Source organism: Eublepharis macularius, chromosome 3 (genome assembly GCF_028583425.1).
Source record: "Eublepharis macularius isolate TG4126 chromosome 3, MPM_Emac_v1.0, whole genome shotgun sequence".
Taxonomy (NCBI): domain Eukaryota; kingdom Metazoa; phylum Chordata; class Lepidosauria; order Squamata; family Eublepharidae; genus Eublepharis; species Eublepharis macularius.
The window spans coordinates 187,021,552-187,044,863 of NC_072792.1; the positions used below are offsets into that span (position 1 = coordinate 187,021,552).

General features: G+C 51.6%; 1 protein-coding gene across 4 annotated transcripts in view; it reads right to left on the reverse strand.

The window, feature by feature from the left end:
- The window catches only part of NUP98 (nucleoporin 98 and 96 precursor), a 56,151-nt gene that overhangs the window by 8,955 nt on the left and 23,884 nt on the right, over positions 1-23,312 (reverse strand). For 2 of the 4 annotated variants that reach the window (XM_054973387.1, XM_054973388.1), the window contains exons 10-25: positions 23,035-23,119; positions 21,555-21,647; positions 20,604-20,744; positions 18,838-18,971; positions 17,498-17,685; positions 16,524-16,640; positions 11,161-11,468; positions 10,141-10,254; positions 9,110-9,248; positions 8,810-8,987; positions 7,974-8,132; positions 5,586-5,762; positions 4,406-4,565; positions 2,396-2,822; positions 1,676-1,905; positions 344-613 (exon numbers count right to left, since the gene is read on the reverse strand). In XM_054973387.1, coding sequence (XP_054829362.1) covers positions 344-613; positions 1,676-1,905; positions 2,396-2,822; positions 4,406-4,565; positions 5,586-5,762; positions 7,974-8,132; positions 8,810-8,987; positions 9,110-9,248; positions 10,141-10,254; positions 11,161-11,468; positions 16,524-16,640; positions 17,498-17,685; positions 18,838-18,971; positions 20,604-20,744; positions 21,555-21,647; positions 23,035-23,119 — 2,920 coding nt within the window. The remainder of the gene's footprint in view (positions 1-343; positions 614-1,675; positions 1,906-2,395; positions 2,823-4,405; positions 4,566-5,585; positions 5,763-7,973; positions 8,133-8,809; positions 8,988-9,109; positions 9,249-10,140; positions 10,255-11,160; positions 11,469-16,523; positions 16,641-17,497; positions 17,686-18,837; positions 18,972-20,603; positions 20,745-21,554; positions 21,648-23,034; positions 23,120-23,312) is intronic. The other 2 variants (XM_054973389.1, XM_054973390.1) reach the window with 2 other exon arrangements.

Genomic DNA, 23,312 nt, shown 5'->3' on the forward strand with positions numbered 1-23,312 from the left:
GAATACAAATCGAACTAACTAACTAACTAACTAAATAAAAGTGGAACATAAATATTTTCCACCCTCCACCCAGGGCAGCCCTTGTCTCAGGAGTTCCCAGAAACAGATGGCAGCTCCTGTGAAACACGCAGCCTCCTGACAAGGAGATCCCTGACCCAGTCATTCATCTCTTTCATCATCCACTCAGGGGGGTCCCAAGGGCAAAACCTTCTTGCCCAAAAGTCCTGCCTGGAGGAAGGCGACCCCTGAAGCAGGCTCAAAGAAAAAGCCCCCTCACTGCAACTTAAAGCGACTCCGCCACCCCACTGATTTCCAGGGCAAGGTGAGAAGGAACCCTCCTTACCAGACTGCTGGGCCAGCCCGCAGGCTTCACTGATCCGCTTTCCAGTAAGGTAGCTGAAGACCGCCTCGGCAGGGCTGTCGTGCTGGCTGAGAGAGACTTCATCCTCTATTCGCTCAGAAGCCGCCTGCGAGAGCCACTGGGAAAAGGCCTTCCGGCGTTCCAGAGCCACGATGTACTCGGTGGGCTCATCCAAGTGGGCCTCCAACTCCTTCAAGTGCCCCCAAAGTGCCTCGCACAAGGTCCACACCAAGCACCAATGCTTTACCACAGCTGGGAAGAGAACGTCACGTGACCAGTGAAGAGGCGCTTCCAGGGTGCCGGGGCAGACCCCCGGCCTCTGCTAGGAAGAGCCTGGCCGCTACCAGTCCTGCAAGGCTAGCATTGCCCTAGGGCCTCCCTGCCGTACGGCTGCCCACTGCTCTTGCTGGCATGAAGGCACCTTTCTGCCAGGCCCCTGCCTTTCACTCGCTCACGGCCAGCTGCAGTTTACGTAGTTTGGGCCCAACGTTCCTGACGAACAGCCAACTCCTTCTGAGCCCACCCGACCAGGGCAGTTGTCTCTGGAGGCCCTGCTTTGGGTGCTCCCTCTTGCTGAGTCTAGACAGGTGGAGACCCGGGAGAGGGGCTTCTTGGTTGTGGCACCCAGACTCTGGAGCTTCCCCGTCTGCTGCCGTCTTGCACCGGCAGGTGAAGACTTTTTTTTGTTTAGGCGGGTGTTGCCTCAGCGAGCCCTCCTTCTGGCCCTGTGTTTTAACACTTGCAAAAATTTTCATTGTTGCGTCGTTGTATGTTTTTTTAAGCTCTGGCTTTCTTTTAATGACACACCTTGGATGATTTTAGCGGTTTTATAATGGGAAGTTAGTGTGCCTGTTTAATTTGTAAGCTGCTTCGGTGGCCCTTAGGAGGGCAGAAAGGCAGGATATAAATTTTGTTAAATAAAAAAAATCTTGGGGGGGGCAACTGGCCAGAGCGCTGCCCCACTTTCCAATGGTAGGGATAAAGGGGCCTCTGGTTTATCAGATGAAGCAGGCTCTTGCCTCTATTAAAACAGGTGATGCCGCAGCCTTCTGACTGGTGAGCCAGCGTTAACAGCCAGCCAGCAGGCCCTGCTCTAAACAGCTGCAACTGCATAGCCAGTCAAGCTCTCTGGGCAATGCCTTGCTGCACACACACACACACACCCAATTCTGCCACAAGGCCAGCTCTCCCTGGAAGAGGCCGACTGAAGCTCACTGGTCTGGGTAAAGAAGGGAACCTACTGGGAAGTACCCCATGACAGGCCGTTTTGCCCCCAGCCCTCCAGAGACAGGAGCTCTTCCCGTCAGTGCTCACCTTCCGTTTCCTCTGGGTCTCCAGACGCCTCCCTGGCACATCCGGCGTATTCATGGATGGCCGTTACTCCGGGATTGGGGGTCAGTAGAGGACACGGCTCGTCCATGTGGACAGTGCTATGCTTCAGCTTGATCTCCAATGGAACGAGGTACAAGCGCTGGTCGCCATCTGCTGTCTTTCCTTCCAAACTCAACTTCTCTATGTGAACTTTGAAGGGGGACTCTGAGAGCCTGTTTAACGCACCAAGAATACAGAATGTGGGGGGTGAAAAGCTGGTCTGCTGACAGTTGTAGCAAGGGGAACTATGTAGGACCCATTTCTGCTTTTGTATGCAATTAGAAAACTCAGCCTCATGCATAGACTGGGGGAGCGGCAGTGATGTGTGCAGCGACCTGCACTTATTTTGTAGAGCTGGCAAGAATCCCTCGTTAGAATCTAAACCTGCTTCTCTCCATGCACTCCCACAGCCTTTTCCCACCCTGCAACTGTGTTCCAAGAGAGGAGGCTCAACATACAGAGGAACAGATTACAAAGGAACAGGACACCAGATAGCGGACTATAGGCAGGGACAGGGCACGCTGTTTTCCTCCCTGCCTCGTGGCAACCAGTACAAATTTTGCTCTGCATCTGCTGCATGGGCCGTCCAGGATCAGATCCCGATATCCAATCAACGGATTCCAAATCGAATGCAAGATTTAGGCCTCTCAGCCCCGGACTTACTGCTTAGGAGCAACGGGCGCTGGCAGGAACCCATACTCCATGGACACATCAGGGTTGTCTGCCAGATCGCTGGAACTGCTCAGCTGCTCTCCGCTGTGGGCAAGAGTCCAGTTGGGTCCCCAGCCAGCACGGAAGGAGCGCCCCATGAAGAGCGCCATGTCCATTAGCAGCTTTCCTTTCCCATAGGCAACAGATTTTTCCAGGGGTACCAGGCCAGGCTGCCTGCGGATACCCACTACTTTCAATGGTATGTCGGGTGCCGAGCTGGGTACTGTGAAAGCAGAAGCTAGTGGAGAAAGCGTGGGCCAGGGCGGCACAGGTGGGGCGACACTGAGCAAGGAAGTCCTTCGACTGCGGCCCTCTTGGAGGGAAGTAGCTGGAAGGAGGAAGGAGCCACTCGAGAGCCTCGACTGTAGCAGCCCGCCAACTAAAGGAGATGGAGAAGGAAAGGGGGGCTCTCATTACAGAGGCAACTTCAAAGACTCAAGAGGCACAAGAAAGATACACTCTGCGCTGCCAGGGATCATGACCGAAGGAACCAATTCGCTAGTCTTACTGGCAAATTGTTCTAGGAGCACAAGCTGACCAAGCGTTACAGATTTTATTTAATGCTAACAACCCAACGCAGAATTCTCATTGTTACAGCTGTGGAGAAACAACTGAGAGCAGGCTGGCAAGTACGAGAAAGGGCCTAAAGGTGGAGCTGGAACTTGTGGATCTGTTCCACTAACAGCAGAATGGCAAAGAGTCCAGGAGCACCTTCAAGACTAACCAGCTTTACTGTAGCATAAGCTTTCGAGAACCACAGATGCACGCATCTGATGAAGAGAGCTGTGGTTCTCGAAAGCTCATGCTACAGTAAAGCTGGTTAGTCTTGAAGGTGCTCCTGGACTCTTTGCCCTTTTGCTACTACTACAGACTAACACGGCCAACTCCTCTGCAACGAGAGCTTCTCTCCAGCACTCTTGCATCGCTGGAAGGCTTCTTGCACCAGAGGAGAACGCCACCATGAACGGAACGGATCCACAGGAATCAGACCTTGGTCTCTAGGGGGCGGGGGGGGGGGGGGAGGAGCGTGAGGAAGGTAGACTGTATGTAAAAACAAATTTTATTTATTTTATCTATAACATTTATTAGCTGCTTTTCTACCTTGCAGAGACCCAAGGCGACTTACAATATAAATAAAACAACAATCATAAAATGAATAAAAACAGTTTAAAAACGCTGTTTAGGACTGAAATAAAGGGGACTTTCCGCATTACGCAGAACTTCCACGGGTCTCCAGTTGGCATCCCTGAACTTGCATGAACAGCCACACCGTTCTTCACAACAGAACACCAAGACTTTGCACACAACGCAACCGAATAAAGCATGCAAGTTGCCTCGTTCCCGTGTTTTACATAACACAAAATTCAGCTCTGCTAGCAACCGGTACTACTTCCAGGGCAGAGCTGCAGGCATCGGGCTAGCCAGCGTTTCCCTCCCCCTCAGCCAATTCCCCCCTTTCCGTCAGCCCCCATCCCACACGGCTTTCATCCATACAGATCCCATCGTCTCCAGCACAGCCTTTCGGTGGTCTTCCCTTTTTCACTACAAGTATGCACACATCCCCTGGTTAATCAACATGACCACCTGCTGAACACGGGAGCTACCGCCACTGCAAAACCAGGTGCCTCCAGGTGCATGACGGCTCATTCCCTTTATTCAGACAACACTGAGGGATGAACGGGTGGGTCAAGCAGTCAACCACAGCGGCAGAAGCAGCCTACGTGCTTCTCTTAAGCACAAAAGCGTTAATGCTCAGGGCTATTATCTCTCTCAGGACTGCCCCAATTAAGCGCTGCAATATTTGTAGATTAAAGGAATTAGTTGCTGCAGCAGGACAGCTGGGCAAGAAATCAACTGGCAAATAGCCAGTCTAAATCAGATGAGTCCCCAACAATCCACTCCCAGCACAACTGCCATTTACTACTTCGATAAGAGCACAGACGTTAAGAATTCTCACTGTACCTGCGGGGCGGCTTCTCTGCCCTCGTGACAAAGAGGAGATTGGAAGTCTAGGAGAACAGATCGCTTGGGGGCTGTCCACGGGGGTAAGCTGCCTACCAAAACCATGGTCTAGGATCAGGTCCAAATCCTCCTCATCTACAAGCAAAGAGGCCTTCATGATCTGGAAACGAGAACAGAGCAAGTCTACCACGTTACATTCTTGCGGTCACCGACAGATCTGGAAGTAAAAAATGACTCTTAATGAACATTCTTCTTTAACCAGGTCTCCTTCCCCTTATGGTGCCCACCAGTCAAACTACGACCGGTGGGGCCCTGAGTTTAAAGTGTCCAGGCACTGGGCGGCTCAGTTAAGCCCGGCACACTTGAGAAGCGGAACATGGAAAGGATCCTGCCCATCGGCACTTCCAAGCATTTGCAAAGTCTTTCCATAGCTCAGAAGTAAAGCAAACATTTTGTTACGTTAAAGGCAGTTCTAAAGAAGTCCAACAGCTGGGGCTTTAACCTTGTAAAGTAGAGAACCACTTCATTTTGAATAGCTGTTCTGACTTGTAAAAGTTTGGGTGCAAAACGGGCATGTTTAAATTATTAGAGCCAGTTTGGTGTAGTGGTTAAGAGCGGCAGAACTCTAATCTGGAGAACTGGGTTTGATTCCCCACTCCTCCGCTTGAAGCCAGATGGGTGACCTTGGGTCAATCACAGCTCTCTTAGAGCTCTCTCAGCCCCACCCACCTCACAGGGTGATTGTTGTGGGGATAACAACACACTCTGTAAACCGCTCTAAGTGGAAGTCAAGTCGTCCTGAAGGGCAACTTCTAAAGAGTCTGATTATTATTGTTAATATTTACAAACAATGTGAACATATGTGGACAGTTTTCTGAGCATTCGTGTCGCTCCTCCCGTCCCTTCAGATACGCCGCCCTCTCCTCATCTTCCAAGCTCTGCGGAAACAGCCTCATTCTTGCCTCCTAATGGAGCAAACCTGCACCGGCCGTAAGCCTGGCTCTTGGTCCAGTCAGCGAGGAACGAAACCGACCCAGGTGCCGGTGCTGTGAGGATAAGAGGGTCCGCGAAGCGAAGCAAGCCCGCGGTCTCCTGACTGCCATCTCTCCTCCAGGCCGCCAGCAAACAAGTACAGAGAGGACACGTCGAAGCGACGAGCACCCGAGGGAAAGGGACTCACCTGCAAGGTGTGAGGATTGATCTCCAGAGAGGACGCGATGTGTGTGGAAGCCGGCACCAGCTCCTGCTCCTCCGCAAGGCTCTCCTCTGCGGAAAACTCCGGAGCTGCTTCCGTGACGTCGGCCATATCGCTGTCGAGCTCCACGGCCTTGCCTAGTTGTTCGACCTCTGGGCTCTGCTGGCATCGAAAGATGGGCGAAGACTCAGACCGAGCCAAGGGCCCCTCCCCACCTCAGGCCCACAGAGCCCTGTCTCTCCCAACTCATGTTTCGAGTTGGCCAGGCTGGCAAATCCCAAAAACCAGGAGAAGCGGCAGCGCCAACAGAGAGTCCAAGATGGGAAGAAGAAATAAAGGGGCAGCGGGAAAATGCGTTTTAGTTGTGCCTGTAGATCCCTGCGTGTTTCATACGCTGCACCTCGAAGAGGGCCACTTTGCAGATCCCCTGACGAGGCAGTGTGCAAAACATGCAGGGGTGCACAAATACAAATATTCTCTCACTGCACCTTTGTTTCCTCTCCTCTTCTTGGGCCAGCAAATAAACATTTTGGGGCTGCATGCAGAGAACGGCGTATTGTGCCGATGTCACGCAATGCCTAAACGGTATTCCAAGGAACCGCTTCACACAGGTCGTCGCCCACTTAAAACGGTTTACGTCACATCCTGAATCCCAAGGGCTCTGCCGGAATTTGTGGGGAACTGAAGGGATGCAACTGTGGCGTCGCCTGGAGAATTCAGCACAAGGCTAACCTACTGATCACGTTTTCTAGCTTTATGGAGGTAAAGGTGATACTGTTACAGAGGCCCTCACCAGCTGCTCTGGGCCTTCAGCAGGGGATTCCCCTTGTCTGCTCTCCTCCCCTTTCCATCCCACTGCCTTGGACCGTTCGCAGGGACCTCCGAAGCCCGGCTTCCCCATGGGCTTCGAGTAATGCTAGTTTAGCGAATGGTTTACATATGGACAAGAGAGAAGAGTCCTGCTCTTGTCAGCTGCCCAGGAACTGAATGCAGAAGTGAAGAGAGGAAAGGACACTCTGGCCTCCACTGCAGGGAGGTTGCTACCGCCAGGAAGAGCACCGGGGGCAAAGGGAAAACCAGTGGACTCCACAATGATCCAGCCCGCAGGGCACTTGCGTCTATCCTTCCTGCCAGAAAAAAACTCAGCTTTGACAGGGCCCCGGGAAGGATACCCTGCCATCAACCAGAGGTCCAAGGGCCATCAGGGGCAGAGGTTATTTTTATTTGTTGTAAGCCCTGGGCAGGGTTTCCATGGCTTAGACCTTTTAAATACAACTGTCAAGCACTTCCTGTGGATACTACCCCACGTCTAACCCGTGTCAAACTCAAGTCAGGAACCTACGTAGCGTAGCAAAACAGAGCAGGAGCTGTTATCCGGGAAAACTCGGACTCTCCTCTCAGGCACAAGCCCACTAGCGGACTCTGGATGCACTGCTGAGCATCGGTGTGCAAAGCCAGCGTGGGAGAAGGGCAAGAGCCCGATTTGGACTGGGAGCCTCTGGTTCAAATGTCCTAATTCTGCCACGGTCATCACTAGATGACCGTGGGCCCATCACTCTCTCTCTCTCTCTCTCAGCTGGACCTACCTCACAGGATTGTTGTGAGAATAAAACTGGGAAGGGAGAACCGTATGCACCACCTGGAGTTTCTTGGCAGGAGAGCAGGATAAAAACGTACTAAGTTATATAAACCTGCAATATGGGGGATGATAGGACGTTCTGGGGGTCTTCCATTCATAGGGTCGCCATAGGTCGGAGGCGACTTGGTGGCACATAATACACTTCCCCCCACCCCCAAGTAGGGCTGACTGTAAGGATCTCTACAACAGGGTAGGTGAAAACAACACTTTGAATGCGCTGCGCACACATCAAGCGCCATCACCATCTGGTTTCAGAAGCTCTTCTCTAATGACATCTTGCAACAGAGCCAAGTTTAAGGCCCCACTTAAATGTGATGCTGGCCGGGGCATGAGAATGCAGCCGGGGGGGGGGGGGGCGGGTTCTGCGCTCACACAGCATCGCACTTTAACTGGGCCATGCAACACACAGGCCAGGCGATTGGCACGAGAGGCAAGCACAATTCAGGGTCCCACAGGAAAGGGCCTTTTGCCTTCTCAGCATCACAGTCAAATCAAGACTGAGGGAATGGAGTAAGGGGACACATTTTTACTGACTTTTTAAAAAAAACATAATCAAAGTAGTTTTCTTTATTGGAGGGTGGGACGGGGCAGAAAAGACAAATGATCAGAGAAGCTGATCAGGTTTAGCCACAGTCCTTGCTATGAAGAGCTCGTTTTATAAGGGTGCTCATACCCATGAACTCTGGGTGGTGCGGGGCTCTCTGAACTGGGCCCCTTGCTGTCTTTTTCTCTACCTGAGAAGAGAGCACTAGCTTCCCACTCAGGGCCACTTGCTGGGGCTGCCCTGGTGGGGGTGCCGGGGCAGTTTTTAGCTTCTTTGCCTCCACTTTTGATGGGTGCTCCTCCTCCTCTTCGTCAGAATCTTGCAAGCCATATTTGGAGAAGTGGGCCACCTGGACAGGGACATAAGCCAAAGTGAGATGGTGGTGTGAACAAATTGGGGGACCAGCAGGTCAAAATGTGTTTCCTTATGTGGACAGTATTTATTTATTTATTCATTGTCCACCTTTCTCACCGAGACTCAAGGCAGATTACATAGTGTGAGATTAGTACAATCAGTACCAACAGCATTTCCGTACAGTGTCGAGGACACTCCCATAAACAACGTCATAAGATAAATAAACACAAGTTTACAAAGATTAGCAAGCATCCAATACAGAGTTGAAGAATTGCTGAAACAGAACATAAGCAATTCTAGGGCTGACATTAGACAACATGGAGCACTGGTGGTACGTACGAGTACGTATTTAAAGCGACAGATAATACGTAAGGCAACATAGTGGTGAAGTCTGTGGTCCCTAACTCACTAGTGAAGCATCTGAGACTTCATCCCTACAATACAGCCCTCCTTTCTGAATAATTCGGTTTTGCATCGTTTGCGGAAAGCCAGGGGAGTGGGGGCTCTCCTGACCTCCTCAGGCAGGCCGTTGCACAGCCATTTCCTTCACGCCGTTTACTTGAGCAACATTCCTAAAGATGATCAAAGCCATTATGCAATGTGAGCAACACAACGACTGCAGGCAAGAACAGAGAGAGGGAGAGCCACGAGGGCTGCAATATCCGGGCCTACCTTGAATACCCACGAGCCGGTCTCTGGGCGGTATTCCTTGAACTGGGCTCCCTGCTTTCGAGAGACTGCCTCCAGCCTGCCTTCGTAGTTCATCTCTGCCAGGCGCTCTGGGCTCTTGATCAAGCCGCGAGAGGTTTTATCAGTTGGCCAAACCCCGTCCAGAGTGACTTCAGCTCGCCTGTGAAAGCACGGAACAGGTGTGAGGCCTGACCTGCAAGCACTCTGGCAGGTAAACTGGGACTCGCAGGAGTGCCTCGTTTTCTACGAAGGCGAGCGGCGACATTGAAAAGTTTGCTGTACCTGTTTAGACCTTCTCCAACCGGTGGCTTCAGCTCATCATCCGGGTAGACAATAACTTCTTTCCTGCGGATGTGCACGATCTCGTCGAGATCCAGGTCAGTAAGACTAACTTCTCCTTCAAAGTAGATGGAGCCATAGCCTAGGGAAGACAACCGATACCGTGAGGCCAAGCTGCTAAAAAAAAAAAAAAAGATGCCGGAATCTCATTGGTCCAAGTGCCCCCCTGCCCTCCCATGAGGCTGACGGAAGCAGGGAGGGTCACGCTTGGAGCAATCAGAGAGGAAGCAGGTGTAAGGTGGGCACTGCCTTCCCCAAATACGGCAACGGAGAGCAGGATCAGAAGTGCACTCCATCCCCCACAATACCAATGGCTGCTGACAGTTTGAAGCAACAGCGCCTTTATGCACGAGCAGTTCTGTGAAAGGCCACAGCAAACCAGTTTGGGAGGCATTCCCTGCTACACGGCATGCACCAAACAGCCTGAGTGACGGACACTTTTGAATCTATATTAATTTCATCTGCTGACGAATGCGCTTGCGGTGAAATTCGCAGCATCCTTAATCGAAACAAAACCCAGGGTCTCAACCGAAAGCCTGCCCAAGGTCAGAGGCCCTCAAATCCTTGCAAAACCTCAGAGAGGTGCTATGCGCACATCCATCCGCTGCTCCGTAAGCTGGCAGTCACAACGGAGAAAACGGACCATCTGGAGACTCCACACCCCTTCCTTCCCAGGAGGCCGAAGGAGGTGCCGCACTGACCAAAGGCACCAGGTCACTCTGGACAGGGGAGGGGAGGTAGGCTGCAAAGGGCTTTCAGAGCTAACACTGGCAACCTGAACTGCTCCTGGGAGCAAACAAGCAACTAGAGCAATTGAAAGGAGGCTGGTGCTGCAGCATGCTGAGTGCCTGGCGTTGCTTCCTTGGCAGCAGCTCAGCTTCTCCACGCAGGACCTCGTTTCAACATTCAGGCAGAAGAGAGCTGGCCTGGACTCTGGGGAAGGGGGCAGCGAAGATGCACGCAAACACCCTCACCTTTACGGCCTATGGTGAAGTCGGTCACCACGCATTCTCCCTTGTCGTTCGTCATTTTGGCCAGCTCCTCCATCGGTGGAATCGTGTAGTAGCCCACTCGAGTTAAACAAATCCCTAAAAACAACGACAGAAGCCTGGTTGAAAATGCTCCTCTGACGAATTTCAGAAACAGAGCAAAAGCGCAACCACCGAGAAAACTCAAGAGTGCTTCTTCCCAAGATCTTGAGGGAGCAAGTTAGGATTTACAGCATGAGCGTGTGCGTGTCTGACAAGGCAAGAGGGAGTGGCAGGAGGAACCGTTTCAGTAGGAAACTGGAGCGATTTAGGCCAGATAGCAAGAAAGCACACACAAAAATCCGCAGTAAGATGGAAAGTCATTCAGACGGGCAACTGAATTGCCCGTCACAGCGAGCCTTGCAGGATTCCTGGCAGTGCCTCAATGTTAGGCATTTGGCCAATTATTTGCAGAGGCAACATGCCAGCATGAATCCGGTAAAGAATCCCTTTACTCCCGGGGGGAGGGGGAGGCGGCAATCTGCATGAAATATAAAGAACTGGGTGCAAACACGACTGCGGGAACAGACTGCGCAGACAGGTGGCCTAATGCCACGTACGGCACCTTGTTATTCCCCAGGGCGATTATCTGGAGAGTCGCGCTACTGTTTTCTGTATCAGGGGTGGCCGATCCGAGATGACCCCTTCCAGAGCAGTTCTGCAAGCCAGTCTTGAGCATGCCCAGGCAGCAGCCCAGGCAGCTGAGGCACAATGTCCACCTGAGAATTCGGACGTTCCGTTCAAGGATTGGGGGGGGGGCGGGGACGGGGGGGAGAATACAACCCTCAGATTTAGCTGAAGGGGAAAAACCAGTCTCAGGAATGTCACCAGAGGCTAGAGGGCAGTGGCAGCTTTCGCTGCAAGGGTCGGTGTGCTCCACCAAGAGGTCACGAGGCACTCTTTCGAGAGAGCAAGAACGGCACCCCCACCCACCCACCCCGCCCCCCCGCGAGGCAGGAGCCCTACCTGCCGGGTGTGCTTGGTGCATGTTCTCATTCTCCTCTTCCCGGTCATCCTGCAGGGACTCCTCAGGGAAGGAGGCGTCTTCGCTGCTGCCTTCCAGCCCATTCCGCAGGGCCGCTCGCATGTTCAGGGCCATGATGGTGTCGTCCACATGGTTCTGGTGCTTGTGTATGAGGTTCTCTGGAGTCTGCGGGATGGGCTTAGCGATGGGGTTGGTGTAGAAACTCGTCACTTCGTGATGACCCTCCTCCTCCTCCTGCTCTCCGTCTGGTCGGTGGTTCTCATCAACTGACCTGGAGAGGAAGTGGAATCTAAGAAGAGAAAAGGTCACTGAGTTTGTCCGAGGCTGTATTCATTGAGGGGCCATCACCTACATTACCAGCAGCTCTCACAAGGCAGACAAAGATCACCGGAGGCCAGCACAGATGTCTAGGCTGTAATTCTAAAGGACTGCCGTGCAAAGCAAAGAATCAGGCACTGTGCATGGTGAGGCCAAGAAGCTGTTTGGCCTCGCCTACAAAGAGGCTTCTGCCAGGGATCATAAACCAAATACCACAAACAGTTGAAGCAAAAACGGGAAAAAGCTCCGCCGGCAAGGTACCAGCTGCCTGGCCTTTAACGAACTCTTACGACCCACTTAGAAACACTTATTTAGTGTCTTTGTGAACTGCACTTAGCAGAAAAAACAAGACCGCTACCTACAACAAAAGTTCAGGTGATCTGTGGCTCCGTGGAAGAACAGCTGCCGAAGGTCCCATATACAACCCTCCCCCTCCCTTTCCAGTTCCAGCAGGGGGACCTCTGACAGCAGGGGCAGCAAAAGACCCTTCCCTGCCTGAGACCCACTGCCAGTGGAAGGAGAGAGCGCTGAGCCAGAGGGGCCAGGGGTCTGACGTAACGCAAGACAGCTTTGGTATGCTTTTGCTTTTAAATGACTGAAAAGTCTCCCTGGTTGCAGCTCCTCTGTTGTACTCTCCCAGTGGGCGGTACACTCCTCTGTGGCCCACTAAGGAGCTCAGACAGCAATCCAGTTCCCAGAGGTGGGAAGGAGAGCAGCCTCCCTGCTGGCTAAGCAGCTGCCAGGCAGCCTGGGGCACAGAGGAAGGCTGGCTGTCCTCCTCAAGGGGGCACAGAGGGTTATTCTCCTGGTGTGCTGAGGTTTCTGCTCCTGCACAGACATGCGTTCTCCTGCGAAAGAGACCCGCAGGGAGGCCAATCCAGTTGCGGCATTGCCGCGTACTCCTCTTGCAATCAACATAGTGCCGATCTGCTGTGCCAAGCAACTCCGGGAACCACAATTCCCGAGCCACAGTTTCCTTGCAAAAGTGTGCATGTTTTGGACCATATGGCCCACTAGCTGGGAAAATCTTAAAGAGAGTTGTGCTTTCCTGAAGGTACAGGATCACACCTTGAGAATACGTGCCATCACAGTTTTGCTCCTGGGAACTCACATGGGGGTGGGATGAGGGCGTGCCCTTTGCCAGAACACTCGGTTTACTCACCAGGTTCACTGCAAGAGGATTGAGATACGGCCACCCTATCGCATCCCTCAGCAATTTACCAATTAGATTACTGTAAAGTATTATGGGTGGGACTGCCCTTAAAGGAGAACTAAAGTTGGAAAGGGCCCAACGCCCTCTAGTCAAACCCTCTGGAAAATCCAAAGCTAGATAGCTGCTCAGCCTCTGCTTGAAGACCTCCAGGGGCAGAGAGCCCCCACGCAACCCCATTCCCAGACCACCTTCACCATTAGGAAGTTTCTCTTAAGCTTCAACCCTTCCACAACTCAAGAATGTTAGATCCAGCCTTGCCCTCGGCAGCATCAGGGAGCAAATCTTTGCCCTCCACCAAGAGATGGCCCTTCAGGGAGCTGAAGAAAACAATGTCCGCCCCCCCACCCCAAAGCCTTCCTTTATATAGGCTAAACATAGGCAGAACTTTGTATTTCTTTCTCTTGGATTCCATACTGTTCGTTTCAGCCCTGCTTTCCAGCCCATCCAGGTCATTTTAAATTTATTCCTGCCAGTTTGATAAGGATTCCCTCCTCCTCTTCAGCCAAGCAACTGACAGAAATGGTGAGACGTGCCGCGCCCAGGACGTGGCCCTGTGGCACTGCACTGGAGACCTCCACCACACTAATAAAGACTCTTCTTGAACACGGCAGCTGCAAATCCATCATCTGGCCCGCATTTGAAAAGCTTTCAAGCCAAAGTACCATGACTTTGTCAATTACCTTGCTAAAATCAACGTACATTACATCTACAGCATTTCTGAGACCCCAGAAACACGTGACCTGATCAAAAACATGGCAAGGCCAGTCGGACAGGGTCTATTTTCGATGAACCTATGGTGGTTTCTACTAAACACTGCATTGTTTTTGAGATGTGCATAGACTGTCCATTCTCTTTGCTCCAGTACCTTCCCTGGTACCAAAGTCAGACTGTCTGCAGTCGGCTGGATCCCCCTGGGTTTTTTTTTAAAGGTCAGGAACATCGTCCCCCCGTCTCCAGTCTTGTGGTACCTCACTGTTCCTCCAGGATTTCTTAAAGCTGAGAGTGGCTCCAAGAAAGCCTCAGCAATTTCTCTCGACACACTAGAATGCATTTCATCTGGCTGAGAAAATATGAACTCCTTTTGGGCAGCAGCTCAGTTCCCCTCGCCTCGCCTTACTAATCCTGAGTTGCAAACCTCACCACGCTCCTTCTGCTAGGGCGCACTCTGTTCTCCTCTCCGGGAAAAGATACAGCAAGAGCTGAGAAGTTTTGCCTTCTCTGCCACCTGTGAACAGTTCGCCCTCCTCCTGCATCCCCCGTCTCATTTTTACTCTTATTTATTTTTATTTATTTATGTCATTTATAGTCTGCCTTTCTCACTGGGACTCAAGGCAGAATACATAGTGTGAGATTAGTACAATCAGTATCAAGGACATTTCCATACAGTGTCAAGGACGTTTCCATAAACAATGCCATAGGGTAAATGAATACAAGTTTACAAAGACATAGCATTAGCAGGAATCCAATACAGAGCTGAAGAGATGCTGAAACAGAACATCAGCAATTCTAGGGCTGACATTAGACAACACAGAACTACCCAGTAGGGTCATACTTAAAGCAACAGGTAGTACATAGGAGCATATACTTAAAGCAAGTGATGGGACGTAAGGCAACACAGTGGTGAAGTCTGTGGTCCCTAACTCGTTAGTGAAGCATCGGAGACCCCCCCCCTCCCTACAATGCAGCCTTCCTATCTGAGTTAAAAGACTTCCTGAATAATTCAGTTTTGCATCGTTTGTGGAAAGCCAGGAGGGGGGGGGGGGCTCTCCTGACTTCCTCGGGCAGGCTGCTCTATAGGACAGGGGCTGCCATGGAGAAAGCCCGTGCATGGGCTGCTGTTGATTTTTCCCATGGGCAGGGTGGCACCTGCAGGAGACCCTGTTCAGATAAGCAAAGCTGCCGTGAAGGGACATAGGGAGGAAAGCTGTCCAGTAGGTATGCTGGACCGAGGCATGAAGAGCCCTGTATGCGATAGCCAATACTTTGAAGTGAGCACAGTAACTGATGGGTAGCCGATGGAGTGACTGCAGGATGGGGATGATGTTCATGCTCTGGCTCGCTCCTGCAAACTGCCGAGCGTAGCATTTTGCACCAACTGGAGTTAACATAGATGGGAGACCTAAGTATGGTGCATTACAATAGTCAAGTCTTGATGATGAAGATGCCCCAGAGGTTGGGCTCATTTTGACCTCTAACTTTTGGCAAGCCAGTCTGTGTATCTGCAGACGTCACCCGTGACCTGTCCCTCTTCCATTTTCTGTACATGCTCTTTCTGTTGGCATACAACCCCAGCATGACAATACTGAAGGGAGTAAGACAGGTAAGATGGCTTCGTCAACTTTTAAGGCATCCGCGCTGCTTCTGCGTTTCCGGCCCCATTTCAAGCTACCAGTTTTTATACTTAAGGATCCTCAATGGTTGGGGTTGTGACTTTCTCAGGGAGTGAGTTCCGATCCCCCTCCCTGCATACTGAGATGAAGCCATGGCTCTGAGCATCCCTTTGGGGGGCATTAATGTAGCTGAGCCATCCTTCACTGCTCTCTCTCAAAGATGGAAAAAGAAATATTTTGTCAAGCCTCCTCTTGGGAAAGAGCCTTCAGGCTGTCTCCACAGTTTCTATTCCGCACCCCCCCCCCCGCCACGCCCATTTTCATGGATTGGCCATGATCTCTTCTTGGGTTGTATCCTGTGAATCTGTGTCCTGCTACTGATGGTATTTTCCTGTGGCACAAGGATCCTTTCCTCCAGTGCAAGGAATTGTTGTTTTGATAGTGACAAACACTCGGGGATCTCCACTCCTCTATCTGCAGAAGGGAACTTTCACTCTCGAAAGTTTATACCCTGAAAAATCTTGTTGGCCTCTAAGGTGCCACTGGACTCAAATCTTGCTATTTTTTTTTTTTGTCAAAAGCCGTTTTGGTAACTCCTTAATTCTCATAAGTAGCATACCCCCATAAAAGACTCCAACCAACTGTGGATATTATTTTAAGCGGGGTGCCACTGTGCCAGTTTGCATGAGGAAAAAACTGGAAGTCAGAACAGGAGGGTTAGAATTAATTTTTCGTTATGCGGGATGGGGTATGTCATGACCGCAAAGAATTCAGCAGGATGCGAAACTCTCCTACCCAGACACAGAATTCTGGCACTTATGGCTACCCAAGTGTAGGCAGGGAAGGAGAACAGCAACTCCAAACAAGATGTCCAGTGCAGGGAGGGCGCTATGCAACACTGCCACCAATCAAGGCTTTGCTGCCCTTCAATGTGCCCTCCCTGTAATTAGCACTTAAAATTATGTGAACACAAGCGAACAGGCTTGATTTGCATCACGTATACATTAGCTGCAATAACCATAACTGCCTGTTTTTTTGCAGAGAACAGACAAGGCCAGATGAGCTGCTATGATCTCTTCAACCCCCTCACAACAGAGGATTCCAGGGTGCGTGCATTCAAGAACTGAGCGCCTGCTTTCACTGGACTCGCACGAAGCCACTGGCAAGAAGCGACACACTGCTAGAGAGCTCGTATCAGCTGGACCACAGCAGGCCATGTGCTCTTTATGCACTGCTCTAACACAGCTTGGAGAGGGGGAGCCCAGGCAGGATCATAGCTGCAGGAGCCCAGCATGACCTGACTGCTTCCCTGTACCTTCACACAACATCTGGCCTTGAAGGCTCCACCACAACACACACACACACTCGGGTATTTGCAAAATGTCCGAAACGCAGCTACTGGAGTTGCAACCACTTCTAAAAACAATTTATTTCAGGAGAAAGAACACCAAAATGATCAGGCTGCCTTGGGGTACAGACGTACCGTTCCCCGTTTTCAGGATACTCCGAAGGAGAGGCAAGGTCATCCGCTTCACCGCCGACAGGAGAAAAGAGGCTGCTGTTGTTGAGGTTCTTCAGAACTAGCTTCTTGATGCTCTTCCTGAAAGAGACCAAGCCCACAGGTATCTCTTGAGAGGCTACAGTAAGAACTCGGTCTGACCGGCCTTGGTTACCCCTTTGTTGGGTAGCCTTCCACCTGGGCAGCTACAGCAAAACCTTCACAGTTTTACAATGGCAAACTCTTGGGAAGGGCATCATGGGGTTGGAAGGGTCATCTAGTCCAACCCTCTGCACAATGCAGGGAATTCAAAACTACCTCCCCTTCCCACACCCCATTGATCCCTGCTCCATGCCCAGAAGATTGCAAAACGAACTGGCCTGGGAAAAATGGCTTCCTGACCCCCAACGTGGCGACTGGCATTACCCTGGGCGTGTAAGAAGGGGCCACGAGAACTAAGCACTGATGTGACCCATTCTGCCCTCCCTCTCATGATCTGCCCAGGTTCACAGAATCAGCATTGCTGTCAGATGGCCATCTAGCCCCTGCTTTAAAAACCTCCAAAAAAGGAGGTTTTTAAATTTACGGAAAGATTAATAAATTTATTGCAGCATAAGCTTTACTTGATAACCTACAAGATGCCACAGGACTTGTGCTTTTGCTACAATAAACTAATACATCTAACCCACGGGAATATCTAGAGAAGAAAATGGCAATTAGGACTCCCAAGCTGCAGGAGGGAGTTCAAGGAGAGTCCATCCCCCAGGAGTGACCCGGCGGGAGCTGAATATATTAAAATGACCTCCACAGAGAGGGAAGGGACCCTCTCTGTGGTCGTAGTAAACATCCCAACTGCATCCAGCAAGAGAATGGCTGCTCTCAATTAAGATCCAGACCACGAGAGGAACTTCAGCTTTGCCCCTTCTCCCTCTTCCATCCCACCCTGCTCCCAAACTCACTTGGGCATGAAAGCCCCATTGGACAGGGCTGGCTCATCATCATCCAGGCCATCAAAGAGTTGTGATTTAGAGGATCCTGTCGTCTGCAAGGCTTTCGGCCGCACTCTTGTTGCAGGTCGAGGGGTCAGCTTGTAGTGAGTGGGGGTGGTCAATGCCTTCTGGGCTGCGGGATTGGTTGGCTTCAGTCTCTGGAAAAGAAAGAGGCCCCGTAAACTGAGGGAGACGGATTCAGGCTCAGACTTCAATGCTCGCCCCATGTCAGGGATGCCTGCAGGGCCAAGTGATCTCTAAATCAAGCGGTTTTGTTAGGCTCTGCTGGGTCCTTCACATCTTCACCAGCAATCTGGACCACAAACACGGAAAGCGTACGAACGGGCCGCTGCCACAGCACCGGTGCATTTACTGTCCAGTTCTCAGGCTTTACACTGGAATTCCTACCCTGCGTCATGATGTATTTGAATGCAAACATTCTTGCTTCCAAGGGCTAGACAGACAGAGTGGCAGCTCAGCTCTTACTGGGTACAAACTACAGCTTCGGGAGCACTTGTTCATTCAGATGCTCCCCTACAGCCTCTGCAGGGGAATAGAGAACCTGTAGTTCAAAACCAGCATGAAAACGACTATCCCCACAAAGGTATGAAAGGACAGAGTCATTGGAGCACCCCTGAAGAGACCAAACCAAGCTGAAGACACTGCAGAAAAAACAGTCCCACATCTAACTAGCAAGCGCCCGACAAGCATCAACCAAGATGTCATGATTATGGTAAGGGCTGCACAGAATATGCATGTGAAATTACTGGAATGGTCTGTGGCAGTGTATCAGTACAACGTGTGAATGTGTAGTACAGAGGGTGATCTTCTAGCAGAGTACTGAGTAAACTGGGGGATGGGGGATGCAGGCAGCCTCAGGCAGGGCTAAAAAGGAAAAGGCACCTTTCATTCAAGTCCTCAGGTATACCTACTGCCTTAGGATAAGGCAGCCATTGGTCAAAACAGGTGTGTTCTCATGGAGAACAGGCTCCTGGGGCTTGCCCAGGTTATTCTAGCCAGAACTCCTGACACATCCAAGGGTCACATTCATGGAAGACGTAGCAGCACTGCCACCATCTGGCTGTCAGCAACCCAAATGCCTCTGAATTCCTCCTCTACCAAGAGCAAGAGGCACCTCGGGGGAGTAAACCAGCGAAAATGACAGGAGAAATGGGACTGAGGAAAGCTCCAAGAAGAGAACGTAAATGAGAATCAGAATTCACATGACATTCACAGGTAAAAAGCAAGAGACAAACGCTGCTGCTAGCAGGAGGGGCGGGTGTTTTAACGGAAGGCCTCCTGATCCTCACCTCTTCCTTCTTCTTGGGATCAGACATGGGGTTTCTGAAGAGAGGGGAGTCCCCAAAAGGCGAGTAAGTCAGGCTGTTGAGATGCTGCTGAAGAATGGCCTGCTGGGCCGCTGATGCGTTTGGGTCTGTCAAAGCTGCGAGCAAACGAAAGGGAAGGCGCCCTGTGGGCTCTCACGTTGGCAACAAAGACTAGTCAGTGGCTGAGACTAAAAGTCCCACAGCCCCTTCCCAGGCTACTCGCAGGAGCCTCTCGGTCAGGGCAGCTTCTCCACCCAGCTATGCTGCCGGGAACGTCAAGCGACAGAAGAGTTCTCTGACGTGCTCAATTATTTGACAATGAGACAAAAGCTCAACCACGCTCAATTCAACAACTGTATACAGGTCTGTTAGGCTGTCACCTCCATTTCCTGGTTAGTGCCCAGGGCACTGCTAGCAGTAAGGGTGAGCAGCTCCGGTGCTTATTTAATGGAACCATCTGGGGGAAATCCTATCCTTCCGTATCTTTCAAATTCTGGGCCTTTATCAGCAGTCTTTTCCTGGGCTGTACCTCATTCAAGTCTTGGAGATCTCTGCTACCGGGGCAGAGCAGCCAAGGCAGATCACTGACCAGCTAACTATCAGGGAAGCTTGCAGGCTGGGTCGCCTACGTGTCATCAAACATTAGGTACAAGACCAAGGGAAAAGCAAGTCCCTGGAAGACCGTCACACGTGTCCTGGCACACAGGACGAAAAGGCCGTTTCACGCCTGCATGCGCACAGCCTCAGCATGGTTTAAAAAGAGTTATCCTACTTCAGTACTTCCAGGAATCTCCAAGGCCTTTGTCCCTGCAACAGGACACACTGAAGCTCTGACAGGCCCTCCTGGGTGTGTGTGTGGCAGTTCCACCTGCACACGTTCATTAACTGGGGCTCCAGGCTTCAACCGAGGGAGCAAGGGAGTGGCTGAGCCTCACGCTCCCCCCACCCCTGTGGTTTCAAACACAGCGGAAAAGTCTCAACTCTGAGCAACATGCCGAAAGCCAACGCTCCCGAACTGCCTTGCTGCTGGCCACCAAGCCAGACAGAGGGCTCACCCACAGCTGTGTCTGCCGCCTTCTGGAGCGACCCAAAGTGCAAAGGTCCTCATCTAAAGAACCGCTGGAGGCCCCCCACTGATTCTCTCCAGGTGCATTTTCACATCCAAGTTCTTTCTCTTCCCATCTTCCTCCTCCTATTAAAATGGCTAACACACTTGTACCTAGTGAGAGGTTTCGAACAGCAAAGAGCAGATGGGATACATCAAAGTGCAACCTGACGCCTCTTCACTAGATTTATACAGAAAAGGGCAAAAGCCAGCATCTGGGCAAGAGAGCTGCACACACTGCTCTTGTAGGGAACTCGTGGGAAACGAGGCAAACTGAATGTCTGTGATTCACCAGGTGGTGAAGCATGCCTCCCTTACACAACCAGGACTTCCAGGGGCGGGGGTGGAGGTTTGCTGTCCCCTGAAGGCTCTGGCCAGGGCCAAACTGAAGATACTCGTGGAAGATGTTAACTCTACTATCCCCTCACGCCTCCTTGAGTCTTTGAAACAGACCTTGATGGTCCCCCAGCCCAGGACCTACTGCGCGGATGACCAGGAAGAGGCTGAGCCATAGCAGGAGCTGAACCGCACTCCAGCACGTGGTCCCTCCCCCACCCCCAAGTTCCATCTTTTGCCAGTGAGAGCCTCAACTGCAGCAGGCAACCCTAAGGGGGGGGGGGCTTGGGATTGACTTCATACTTACCCACGGCAGGCTGGGGAGCTCCAAAGCCCAGGCTGGCTGTTCCTGTATTAAATCCAGGGGCACCGAATGCTCCTGTCCCCACAGTGGCGCCTAGTTTAGGCTGGGTGCTCCCAAACAACGAAGTCTGCCCTGCACTAAGGGCTACAGGAAAGGGAGAAAGACAAGATGCGGGGTGGGGGGGTGGGGGGGGGAGAAGAACAGTTTGTAGAAAGCCATCACATTTTAAAATGATCTATACTATTAGATCTGGCCAATCAGCCACAGTTTTTAATTGTACTAAACAACGGATACTAAAAAGAGGCTCTACCCCTGCCATTTCTCATGTAAGGAAGGGATGACGTGCTGCAATTACATTTTTTTAAAAACTTAAATGGGGGGGGGGCGCTCTTTGAGGTCACTTCCAAATAACAACATAGTCAGCTACAGCATGAATAGCCTACTGCAGGCCCAAATGCAGTCAGGGACAGAAATCCCACGACGAGCACCCCAACTGGAATGAATTCTCCTTGCTACAACTATTACATGAACTGTCTCACCTGACAAGAAGCTTCACTCTCTGTATTACCTGAACTCACTATTATACAGAAAACTGCCGCTCTGCCTTTCCAAACAGAACTCGGAAGGGGGTTTTTTTTAGCAGCAGTAGGACTGGGGGGGGAGGGGGAGGGAGACCACAAGTCCGTGGGATTCTGGAAGCAGGAAAGCTGAAGCAGAGGAAAGAGAACAGAGGAGCTGGATTGTGGCACGGGGTGCAGGAGCACCTGCTTTAGTGATGGCAGGAGGAGAAAACTGCAGGGAAATTAAGGGGAAAGGTCTTGATGGGACTGCCATTCACAACGGGCCTGCGATGCACAACGGGCCCCACGGAGGATGCCCACCATTCAGGTGAACTGCCCATCCGAGCGTGAGGAGACACCCCGTTCCCAGGGGTGGCATCTTCTCATTCTTTACCTGTCCCAAATCCTGTTCCAAGTCCAGTTCCCAGAGGCCCAGCCGCAGGCTTGTTTCCAAACAGGCTATTTCCAGTGGTGCTTGCCCCAAACCCTACATGTAAAGAACAATCAGTGGGCTCCTTTGCCATTCAGCCTCTTTCCTCCCCGGGGCTGGCCAGAGAGCACAGCCTGGGTCAGCTCACGCTCACTAACCCACGCAAGCACCCCGGTCCGCCTTTTTTACAGGCACAAATGCCACCACGTCTATCCGAGAGGATTCAAAACTGTTCTGGAAGAACAGCCCCGGCCGGCATAGCACAGGCACACTTAATGAGCGCACTGTCCCCCCCGTGCAAACACAGACCCCTCTCCCCTCAAGGAAGCAGGGGCACAGCCGAGCCACAGGTGCTGCAGCAAAGGGCTGGTCCCTCCCGAAGGCCTCTCTCTCGCCTCCCTCGAAGTCTGTGGAGCTGGCCCACAAGAGAAGAAAGGAGCAGGAAATCCCCCTGGGGGTGAGGAGGGGGGCCCAGAGCTGCCCCCCCCCTTCACTCACTGCTTGGTCTGACAAGCCCACGGCTGGCCCTGGTTAGGTGGGGAAGGCCTGTGTGGCTTGAGGAGAGCCCATTAGAGCAAAACAAAGAAGCCCTGACAGACCAACACGCATATGGCTAGGCCTGCGCAAGAGAACATCCGATCCAGCACAAAGAAGAGACCTGCTGAGCAAGCGGCACACGGGTCTTAAAGGATTTCACGCCTGTCCCTAAAAGCGATGACAAACGGGGGCAAACTCAGATCTTATTACAGATGTGGAACAGAGGACTTTCCACCCACTCATCACCACAGTCACACAAAGCTCAAATCCAGATGTGAGCTGATGGCAAAACTGTGAACTGTAGCAATGGAATGGATCCAGCAGGCGGCTGTCCACGCCCCTGCCTATGCTAAGGTCCCCAAAAGAAATCTGGTAAACCTTTCCCAGAATGCCTCCTGGGAAAGTGATTCCATGGCCTCTTTTCGTTCTACGCCCGTGTCGTAGAAATTAGTGGTGGTGGTGAACACCCTCATGTCACAGCTGACTTAGGACGTCCCCTAACAGGGTTTTCACGGCAAGAGAATAACAGAGGTTGTTTCCCGTTGGCAGCCTTTGCAACCCTGGTCTTCCTTGGAGGTCTCCCATCCAATTACTAACCAAGGCCGACCCTGCTTAGCTCCTCAGATCTGATGAGACCAGGCTCATCCGGGCTGCCCAGGTCAGGGCCCTGGAAGATGACCAAAGTATATTTTAAAAAGCTGCCTTGCTGTTTGAATATTCTAAGGCAGCAAAGAACAACTCAACATGGAAAAAAGGCCAAGGCACTGTGGTGGAGATCCCCCAGCTGTCCCCAAACACCGTGTCTCGCCACACAGGATCCACATGTACATTTAGCCAACAGCACACCATGTGGCATATTCAATATATTTAAGTAAATGCACTGAAACTGGAAGAGTTATTTGGTTACCGAAAAGGCTGCCAGATGTTGTTCCAAACGAGGGTGCGCTGGTGGTGGTCGTCCCAAATCCAGCAGGCTTGTTGCTAAAAAGGGACTGAAAAGAGAAAACGTACACCACGTAGTCACACACAGTAACTGTTCACAGTCTCTCAACTGCTAATACACCAGAAATGCATCACCGTTTCCAGATCCACAAATGCAGATTCTTTCACCTTCCTGCCACAGTTTCTAAAAGCTAACGTGGGATGGGGGGAGCCTTGAGGATAAACTACCCTGAGGCAATGAGG